General features: G+C 34.3%; 1 protein-coding gene across 1 annotated transcript; it reads left to right on the top strand.

Moving 5' to 3' along the window:
* The first annotated feature begins 2688 nt into the window (after positions 1-2688).
* Positions 2689-11726, top strand: LOC111377794 (dentin sialophosphoprotein). The gene is made up of 9 exons (XM_023000918.1): positions 2689-4311; positions 4695-5054; positions 5140-5208; positions 6559-7056; positions 7165-7233; positions 9991-10155; positions 10323-10539; positions 11097-11417; positions 11554-11726. Exons 1-9 carry the CDS (start codon positions 2893-2895, stop codon positions 11667-11669), a joined length of 3234 nt encoding a protein of 1077 aa, XP_022856686.1. The 5' UTR covers positions 2689-2892; the 3' UTR covers positions 11670-11726.

Here is an 11726-nt window from a genome sequence, read left to right as displayed (position 1 = left end):
CTAACCTGAAACCAAAATCAAATTAGTTAGTTTGGACGAATTTCAACCCAAAACACCCACTCTGGTTCTTAAACAGAACCAAACCAAACCGAATCAGTTCGATTCGGTTAGTTAGTTTGGACTTTTAGTCCAAATTATATATATTTTTTAAAAAAATTGTCTGAATTTTAAGCCCACTTAGATTATAATAACTAAAATAACTAAATAATTTTATATTACAAGAATAATTGACTAACAAATAAAATTAAGCTAATAGAGACGGATTAATATAAAACTTAAAAAATTGGTTATTTTTCTATGTGTTATGTAGTTTGATTGTTTGGGTAGGGAAAAATGCTAAATATAACATAATGAGCTTTCGAAAGGAAATTACCAGTGCTATTATTTACCAGCGACATCATAAATTGGAGGGAATTGAGATGTAGTTGTGAGATTATGACTTATTTTTCTTTCTTAAATTTAAAAGAAAATGAACACATAACTGGGTTTAACAGTTTGAGACTTCAAACCATGACTGAACCGACTCATCATGATTTTGTTTAAAATAAAACAAACCAAACCAAACCACTTACTTGTGTCAAATCGACCCGAACCAACTCGAGTTGGTTTGATTTGATTGGTTTGAGCAATTTTTCAATTTTTTTACCCAGGCCTAGATATAAGTGTTATTTCGTTAAAAGTTTGAATGAAATGGCACCTTTGGGTACGGTGCCTCAGCACCACTATAGTTTGAATAATCATTCTTCAACTCTACGTGTTATGATAATACTATAAAAATCGAATTTTGTCGAAAATTTATTTACGTGCAACAGTATGAATCTACAGTTCGAATTATCTAATTTGATAACGAAATGCATCGATGATATCTATTGAGTTTCAAACTCATGAGTACTTCTTACATATTGATTTGACTTGCTTGGGGTATGAATGATGGTAGATGGAGATGCAACATGCCATGGAGAAGCCAATGATTATTAGTCTTTATTTGGTTACAAAATGTTCACATTTTCTTTTGAATAGATTTCTATGGACGTCGTATGTGGAATTATTCTATAAACATTTCTTTATGAATTATGAATAAGTTATGTTTAAAAGTATACGTTTTCTGAAAATTAACTTATGAAACACCATGTACAAGAAAAAAATGTTAGCGATTTAATATTGTAGTTTCTTTTAAATTTTCGCTTCTGCCTTGACTTAAAAAACTCATAACTCAATTGTTACTTGTAATTTTTGGATGAAATCAATGAGGTTTAATAGTCTCATGGATTAGCTATTGAATAAAGTCAAAATCATGTTATTTCGATGTCTGTGGAATTTTATATGTTATTTTAAGTAAATTACGCTAAAAATATAGTTAATTATTGAGAGTCTGGCTAAAATACAATTAAACTAGTTACGTTTCGGACTAGGGTAGGGCGTTACATGGAACATCAGAACAATTTTATATTTGGGTAATTGGCACAAAACGTCCTTACCTTCCACTTTCTTGGTGCTGAACGTTCTTTTCATCAATTTTTAACGATTTTACCCTCAATTCAAATAAAAAAGAAAGGAAAAAATAAAAAACTAATTGCAATCACATTCCCAAATTTTCTAAAAATTGCAAATGGTAACTTCATAATTACCATATTAAATAAATTGAAAAAAAAATTAAAAAAATGGGTTGTCTTCTTCATGCCACCCCACCATACAAAATCTCTCTGCACTGCAGCTCATACAAGAGCAAGACTTAAACCGGCCGAGGGCTACAAACTGGCAGCATAGTCACGCGCCCATAAGTCGTAATGTACGATTTCTTCAAGGGACGGTGAGGATACTAATTCTTCTTGATGCTTATCACAAGTTAGCTCCACTACTTTGAAAATTTTCAGGTAGCTAATTCTGAAATAGGGAAACAGATTATTAGCAGCAATTTCATAACGAATGTAGGGCAGCATTTGCAGAGTCGAGAGTAGATGACGAATATGACAAGCACGAAGTGTAGAATTGCATAACATCAACTCTAAAAATGAAAAAAAAAATCTATAAAAAGCGGTGTAAGTTTGGTCACTACAGGCAGAATCTGGTTTTTCGTTTGATGATTTTATGATTGTCTCGCTGTGAGGTGAAATTAAGCACATCAGCTGCCCAAAGTAGATTGTTTTAGCTGCCTTTCTCAATGAGACTCGAATTGGTTTGATTAAGGGATCCCAAAAGGTCGATGATCAGGTAACAAAAATGGATCTGTTTTAACAATCTCAACCTTTCGGATTTGGAGGATTTATTGGGCAGAGAGATTTTGTATGGTGGGGTGGGGTGTGGTGTGGTGAAGAAGACAACCTATTTTTTAAAAAAAATTTCTTAATTTTTTGATTTCAATTTATTTAATATGGTAATTATCAAGTTACCATTTGCAAATTTTAGAAAATTTGGGAATGTGGTTGCAATTAATTTTTTGTTTTTTTCCTTTCTTTTCTTTTTGTTTTATTTGAATGGAGGGTAAAATCGTCAAAAAATTGATGAAAAGGACATTCAGCGCCAAGAAAGTGAAAGGTATGGACGTTTTGTGACAAAAAATGAAAGGTAGAGATTTTTTCACAATACATTTGAAAAGTAGGGACATTTCGTGCCAATTACCCTTTTATATTTTGAATTAATATTTTTTATAATCTTCAGGTAATCCTTCTTTCACGTCCCAAGAAGTTGATTCATTCGCCTTGTTTGTGTATCTATCCCGACAAAAAAGACCCGTTTAACCTGCGCTACTGAAGTTTCGACCTGGACCCGATCCATATCTCTCTCTCTTTCCACCCGCGCGTGCTCACGCGACGGAAACCCCGAATCTCCATTAAACAAAAACGGAGCAGCAAAGGGTAACAAAAGTAAGGCGTCCTTCTACTTCCGGCGTTTATGGCGGCGGAGGACGACGACACCTTCGGAAGCTTTACTTTCGCATCGTTCCCTCCAAATCCTCCTATCACCACCTTCCATCCTCGTCATTTAGCACTATCCAATGTCATTAATTCGTCCACCGACGATGATGAATGGGGCGATTTCGTCGAATTCCCGCCACAATTCTCCTCCATCCAGTCAGAAACCTCCAAATCTTTTGATTCGTTCGATGCCGCTGCTAATCAGTCAGGCGATTCCAAATTGGTGTCACCGACTCGGTGGGTAAAACCGAGTGGCGCATTGCCACTTTCCTTATTTGGGGATGCAGAGGAGGAAGAGCATGGGGCTGGGGTTGATCTCAATGCCAATTTTGGTAGTAATGGATCGGATTTGAAAAGTGTGGGTGATACTAATATTTTTGGGGTTAATGACATTATCGCCAATCTGTATAATCAGACTCCGCAGATCAAGTATGAAAATGGATCTGGTACGAGTTCCAGCCCCAGAGTTGATTCCAATGCGAATGATTTGATTTTGGATAATAAGAGTCCGGAGGTGAAGGTTGAAAATGGATTTTATTCCAGCTCGAAATTGAATGCTGTGAGTTCGGGATTTAGTGAGTGGAACCTGAATTTTAGCGGGATGAATTTGAATTCTAATGTTGATGGTACGAAACGTTTCAGTGATCAGAAGCATGAAAATGGATCTGATACGAATTCCAGCACCAGGGTTGATTCCAATGCAAATGATCTGGTTTTGGGTGGTAAGAGTTGGGAAGTGATGGTTGAAAATGGAGTTCATTCCGGCTTGAACTTGAATGCTGTAAGCTCAGGTTTCAGTGAATGGAATATGGAATTTAATGGGATGAATTTGAATTCCAATGTAGATGGTACTAAAAGTCTAAGTGATCAGAGTCTTGAAAATGGATCTGGTACGAATTTCAGCACCAGGGTTGATTCAAATGTGAATGATTTGGTTTTGGATGGAAAGAGTAGGGAGGTGAAAGTTGAAAATGGATTTGATTCCTCCTTGAAATCGAATGCTGAAAGTTCAGGACTTATTGAGTGGAATATGGATTTTAACCAGATGAATTTGAATTCTAATGTCGATGGTATGAAAAGTTTAAGTGATCAGAGTCAGAAGATAAAGAGTGAGAACAGTGGGTTGAGTATTAAGTCCAATGGATCGGATCCATATCAAGATGGCTCAAGCTTGCATCATTTTGGTGGATGGACTTTCGAATTGAATAAGTTCAGCTCCAGTGTAAACACATTAAATGCAAATGTGAATATATTGAGTTCAAATTTAGATACGAATGTTAGAGAAGAGGATTTGGATGGCGCTACATTTGATGACGACAAGGATGATGACGAAGATGAAGGATGGGAATTTAAGGATGCTTATTCAGAATGGAGGCCTGGAGATGTGAATAATATGGTAGGGAAGATGATAACAATTTTCATGATAATTCTAACTGTGTGATAGAGTTTTTTAAGCTTATTCTTTGGCATTTATATTAGGAACTTTTTTTCCAAGATTTCAAATTCAATGGATGGTAGGCTAAGAATTGCATAGGGGTATTGCTTATGGTCCTCAGATTTTAAGTTCTTTAAATATACTGTCATGCTTTGGAGTTATCTGAAGCTAAACTTCCTACTTGGATTGCAAGCAGCATTTACTTTAGTGTATGATTAATGGAATTATATTGCAGCTTAATAAAGTATATTTCACTACGTGATTGTGCCATGAAAATTATGTATGTACATGAAATTATATTTCCGCCTTGAATACAGCTGATGATTTTCATTTATGTTTCGAAGGTTGACACCAAGGTGCATGACTTTTATGAGAAAAATGCACACTCATCTGGGTTTGGCAATGGATCAATTGATTTGTTTGGCACTGCAAATCAGTCTCTTGATTTGTTTTCCACTTCAACTGGAGTTGATTTATTTTCCCCCTCTAGTGATTTTCATAGTAGTTCCCAGGAAGTGAATTTATTTGAGGTTCAGTCAAGTATAGCAGCTCCAATCAGTTTTACTTCGGATGCGAACTTGAACATTGAACGAACAGATATTAAAGATGGATTGAACCCTAATTTGGATGTTGGATATGCTGAATCTGATGATGGTTTTGGGGAATTTACCACTGCGTTCTCAGAAAGTGAACCAAAGCCAAGAGTAAGTTTTAACTGTCCTCCTTTGATTAGTTAGATTCTTATGGCATTGAACAATTGTGCATGATGAATTTACGTACATTTTTCAGGAAGCATTGGATGATGATATTTTTTCTCCCTCTAAAGGAGCAGGATTGATGTTGGATGGCAAAGTCCAGGTGTGTAATTAATTATTTAATTGATAAAATGCATATAGCTGGAGTCTGTAGAACCCAATATTTTATGTAATTTCTCCTTAACTTATAACATTGGCGTAATCGTTTTGTGGTGGATGTGGGAAGGACCCCTGCTAGAAGATTTTATCAAATTGTCATTGTGCTCCATGTTTTGTTGTACAATATAAATCTTTCTGTTGGTTTTCCGTTTTGCTCTATTGGTAGTATATCGTGTTTTTGCTGCATGTTTATTGCCTTCAAGAATATCAGTTCTGCATGTCTCCACACTTTGTTTTGATATAAAATTCCTACACCACAATTTAACCTTCCTTTTTTTTTTTTGTGGTGGACTGTTTACGCAAAGGTAGGACCCTTGCTAGTTGCTTTTATCTATTAGTACACTATTACGCACTACAGTATAGGGAATTTTGCCTGATCCAAATGCAATGTATATTGTGGTGCTCCATGTTTAGTTATACAAAATCAATCTTTCTCTTGGTTTTGCTGCATCAATATTCTATCATGTCCTGTTTTCTGTTGCATGTTCATTGCCTTAAAGAATATGAACTCTATGCTTCATAGTTTTGCCTTTCTGGCTCCCAAACTTAGCCTTTTAAACTTTAAGGACACATCAATTCAAACTTTGGCCATTGTGTCTTCTGCTCTTCTTTCTTATCTGCATATCCATCCAGCCGTGCACTCCAAAACTGATACTTTTGTGTTGGAGAAATATCTTTTTCCCATGAAAGCGAAACTGAAAATGGTCATCTTATGCTTGTGCTCTACAATTTTAGAAGACTTAAGGTGGAAAAATTGTAGACTGAAATTCTGAGTCCTAGGATTTGGTAGGCTTGGTTAATTGTGATTGGTAAGACCTTTTCCAATTTTTTTTGGTGAATGGTGAATATTATCTCATTTATGGAGTATTGGAGTGCATATCACAATATTAAGAATGGCTACAGGAGTTACTTTTTTGGTTTTCTTGCATGTAATAAGATGAACAGTTATTATGTACAGAAGTTCAATTCACTTGTTATCCTCGTATAGTTCAGGAAGAGAGTATGAAAATATTGTCGTAGCCCAAGAGAACGTTGAAAAATCCAGACTTATGATGTCATTTGCTTCATTATAGGCTTTGATGGTCCTTCATTTCTTTGTCTGTACCGTTTATTTTTTCTTATTAATAAGTTGTGTACGGGCTTTCCATACACCACGTTTTCAGATAACAAACGTTATCTTCAGCTATTAGGAAAAGTGATTGCATCACATACCTAAATTTAATTTTGAGTTTACTTATTTTCTTAGCCAATTTTTCTTTGTTTTCTTTCATATAATTGTTACTTACTTTTTTAGGGGAAGGAGACTAAGTCAAATAATCATAAAGGTGCACTGCCCCTATCTATCTTCGGTGATGAAGAGCCTGAAACTAATGGTCATGTGGATGTTGGAGATGCTTTTATGCATCAGCCCACTTCTTATCAAAGAACTGGTCATGCTTCCAACTCAGTTACTTCTGTCAATGATCTTATATCAAATTTATACAGCAAAGCCGAGCAAGCTTCTTCTGTAGACACCTTGCAAAAACCAATTGAAATCAAGTTGAACCCATCGGATGCAGTGTCCAATTCAGACGTAGTGCATAACGATAATGGTGATTTTAATGATAATACATGGGAATTTATGGGTGCCTCATCTGAAAGGAGAAACGAGGATGAAGCTTCTCTTTTTAGTGTTGAAGATGATCATTTGATCGGCTCTTCCAAGCTGCAGCTGAATAATTTTGTAGATTTTTATTCTAGATTAATGGATGAGTTGTGCTTTATTGCTGAAGTTCATATTGAGAGACTGAAGGTTTGTGCTAGAAAGTAACAATTTTCCTGTATTTCATTTTCATCTCACTTTCTGAATAACTGCTGAAGGTTAGAATCCTTTTTTTTTTTTTTTTTTTTTTGGGGTCAGAATGCTCGAAGTAATGCTGCTCTTTCAGACGAATTTGCAGAAGTGGCTGCTCTTGATAATGAAATCCTGGTACGTCATCCACTTGCTCGTGCCTGCTTCCAGGGCTGTTCTTAAGTTTCTTAAGATTTAGCCCTTGTTCTATTAATTATGTCAGAGATATATTTAAACTTCTACAAGATGTGAAGCTCACTGTACTGATATTCTTACTTTTTTCTGCTGGATTCTTAAAGAATGAGTAATATAGACTATGTTAGGAGGCACACTACGAAACTTCCATCTTTAACAAATAAGATACATAAAGAAAATTGTGAGTTCCTATCATTTTTACCGACAAAAGATGCTAACATTTCCTCGTAGTTTAGACAGAATTCAGATATGGGACATTCTTTTTGACAATGAAATAAATTATGGTTCAAAATCAAGTTTTGATTAGATTGAAGTACAAAACGCAGTGTGATGGGAAACTCTGTGGAACTGTCTTCTTTTTAATAGAAGGTTCAAAATCAAGTTTTGATTAGATTGAAGTAGAAAATGCAGTGTGATGTGAAATTCTGTGGAACTGTCTTCTTTTTAATAAAAATTGAGTTATTGTGCATATTGTACATTTTCTAATCTTGTTTTCTGCCGAAACATCTAAGATTTCTGTAGTTAAACACTATTCAAATGAGGGATATTTTTGTTGATGATAAGTGAATGGTAAAAAAATCAATTAATCACGTTTAATTCGATGTGAATTCTACATATGCTGTCGGTGTGTGTGACATTCTGTGAAACTTTCTTTATCTCAGTCTTAGAATATCTATATTGATCTGATGCTCCTTATAGTTTGGACACATTTCATATCTGCAATGTTATCAAAACTGGACCAAACAGGCCAGTTTGACAAGAAAAAGCCGGAACTGTTCTGGTTTAGGGTCAAAAACCAGAAATTTTGGAAACGTTCATAGAAGCCAAGATCTGGCTGGTTCAACACAAAGTTTTGGTTTTTTTGCTACCCGTATGACCTTGGACTCTTTAGCTTTTACAGGTCGGCGCCCCAGCCAGTTTTCAAACTTTGCATATCTAGGACACTAATTTTTTTAATTTTAATTTTAATTTTAATTTTTATTATTATTATTTTTTTTGACAATTAATAAATTTATGCTTAAATATTAATTCTATTTTTAGCTTCTCACGCATTCTTCGTTTATTACATTTTAATGATTACTAAGTGTAGTCACATTTTAAGTTTTTGATTCAGCAATATGGGATTAATTATAGCTGGAATGAAGAAGCATTAAACTGTTATAGTTCTCTCTACTGCAGTGGAGTACCTCCGTTTGACTTTGTGTAGCCAAATGGACTGGTTTCCAGACCATAATTTCTTGCAAATTTATTTGAGTTAAATTGTAAGAAGATTTTCATTAAGTATTAGAGCATTTCTAAGTGACTCTATTTTTAATGAGCATATTTTACAATTTAAAGAGTGTATATAAATTTAGAGTATGAAAAGTTAAAGTACTAAGAATTTTTTATCTTTAACACTTAATTTTTACTATTCCCAAAACATATTTATTAATTTTTTCTATCCTTTATTTTCACTAGCTTTCTTCCAAATTATTATATTATTTTTCTCCATTCAAATACTTTGAATGCATTTAATTATAAATAGTGGATTTCGTTCTCCAAAATTAGAGAGCCAAACTAACTCTCTATTTTAAAATGTTAATTTGAAGAGTCTATTCGAGCATAATTTTAAGGATTAACTCTTTAAAATAGAGAGCATTATGTTTAAATAGCCTCTTGAATATGCTCTTACTATATTGATACTTCTTTTAACTAAAAATGAAAATTAGACAATATACAATTTGGCTCTCAAAAAATCTAAATATTCATAAAATTCAAAGCTTACAATTCCATTGCGGTTGGAGGTAGGTATTGGCTCTCAAAAACCATCAAATTTCTTTTCATAGTGAGGAGCAGCAACCAATACACCCACTGTTGGGTGTTTAACCAACCTTGTCATAACCCGAATCCCTATGAGAGAAGAAGCCTGTGTTGAGAGCTTGACAAGATGACCTTCTTTTAAAACTGATAAAGTTGTAGTTTTTATTTAAAATTGCATGCTTAATTTTCACTGTAGAATGGATGTGTTTTCCTCCTTCCATTACCAAAGTTACTATCAAATCAGTTATCGGGATTAGTTACATGGAACTGAGCTTTCTCATATTCAACAAAAGTATCACCATCTTCTTAAAACTTCTCATAAACTAACATTTTTATTCTGTAAAATACCGCTATAATCAATTAGATTATGTGTAATTTGAACAATGCATTTATAAACATGTAATAATAGAATCCCCATTTTCTAAAAAGTGCTCGTTAGAGCCATTTCTATACTGCACAGAAGTAATAATTATTTAGCATGTATGTAACTAGAACAAAATATTTAAGTGACATACGTGCTGGTGGATGAGTTTTGGGGCTGAGCATGCAAGTTTTCGTTTATTAAGAGTTTTTAATGTATTCTAATTTGCTTGATTTTTTTGGAGGAGTATATTTGTCTAAATCTAGCTGCACGTGTTGTAGAAAATGTGCATGATAGGGAATGAATTTTTGGATAGTTTGATACCTTGCTTTTCTCAATGTTTCTCTAAATAATTATATTATGCTTGGTGATTTATCCAGAACTTTAAGGTTGTGGTGATGACTTGATTTTGATAAAGTCACATTTGTATAGAATGGTTCACACGTCTGAATGGATGACTTGTTTTCAATTTTTTTTTAGTTGTGTACTTGTGTTGCGCTTTTAATGTTATCAACTGATGTCTTTGCAATCACTTGTAGGAGGCTTCCAAGGAACTTGATCAAATGAATGTTATATTTAAAGAAGACAATTCACTGGATCATCCTTCGGGAGAAAGTTATCTCAAGGAATTTATTGAAGTTCTATTGGAGCCAAAGTTTCTAGTACTTGAATCAGAATATCACTTATCAGAAAAATTGTTACTAGTATGTAATTTGTTCCTTAATCTCAATTTTTTTTCCCTTTCAATAACAAATAGCAAAAAAGCCTTGCTACTTTTACTTAAGCAATGGATCATTTATCATATTTTCTTAACCTTTTCTGCATGTGTTCTGGTTGTTTGACGCTTACTAAGTTTTTTTCTGATTAATAGGTGGAGCGGGATCTTAGTTTAGCCATAGAACTTATAAAACATACAACAACAATGATTAAGATATTGAAGTTAGGAGCATTGGACGAACAACAAATGTATGTTACCACATGGTCCAAGATGATCTCTGTTTGCAGTCAAGAGTTGAAGCATGGTTCCTTAATTTGGAAGCAGGCAATCGAGAAGAAAATTCAAAGTCAGATACTATCTGAATCTCAAGGTAAGGCGCTATTAATTACTTGTTATCATGTTAAGGCCACTGTTTGAGTATAAATATATTTTCTTCGTCACCAGTTTTATAAGTTTGAATAATATTATAATATGACTGGCAATGATAACGAAACACTTGCCTAAGTTTAAAAAGGTTCACCTTATAAGTATGCTTAATAAGTAAATAAGTTTTTAAAATATACAACATTTGTTATGAGTACCTAGAATAAAGGAAACTCGCTACTCACTGGTAAAAGGGAGAGAGAGGGGACCAATCAAAGTACCCACTGGTACCTGGATGCATTTGGACACTGCAGTGTCTGCCTTTGCAAAATTCCACTCCTTTATTCCTAGGCTCAGCACGGTTTTGATTAGGCAAGAGTTAATTTTTAAATTAGCAACTTTTTTTTATTTAGAGAAAGTAAAAAGTAAAACATCCCAACATGCTTGGAAACAAAAAGTTACTTAAAACGTTTACCTTTATCCTGTGGTTAGCCAAACATGCTAACTCTCTGCGTGTTTATTTTTATATTATGGTAATTGTATTCGTGATAACAATGCTAACAGGAAGGGAGTTTATATTAGCCCTTGGAGAGATTTACAGGGTAGTGGTGATACTTGAAGCTTCGGCGAAAATTTTCAAGCCTTGGACCATATCCTGTTGGTCAAACATCGATATTCTTCTAGAGGAATGTCATACTCTATGGTCAACTTCAGGATTTGAAGAAGCTCTTATGAGTGTGTCAGAATCGTCTTCATCAGATGATGCATCACTGATGAACTCCATCAAGTACACAAGTGGTCTTGATGCGTTTGCTCTTCAAAACTCTGTTTTCACACATGAATCTTTATGCCGGCTATCAATTTTATCTGTAGGAGCAGTACCAGGTAGGCAAACTTCACTAAAATGGGACGTATAACTCAAAAATATCTTAGCTTCTTGATAATATTTTCCAGTGATATTTGGGTTTTTTTATTCAATTATCATTTTTTCTTTCTTTTTTATTTTATTTTTTGAACTCAGGCATGAAGATGATAATGTGGGAAAATGAGCAGTACTTTGTGACCCTGGCGAATTTGTGGGCAAATTTGGTAAGCCATGATCCTCCTGAAGTGCCACATTTGCACATTGGTCGATGAGGGGAAACAAATAAGGAACGAGGTTCTTTCAGTCAGCATCGCATTGGGTTGAGATAC

This window comes from Olea europaea, unplaced genomic scaffold, assembly GCF_002742605.1.
Source record: "Olea europaea var. sylvestris unplaced genomic scaffold, O_europaea_v1 scaffold1725, whole genome shotgun sequence".
In the NCBI taxonomy this organism is placed as follows: Eukaryota; Viridiplantae; Streptophyta; class Magnoliopsida; order Lamiales; family Oleaceae; genus Olea; species Olea europaea.
This window is presented reverse-complemented; position numbering and strand designations above follow the sequence as displayed.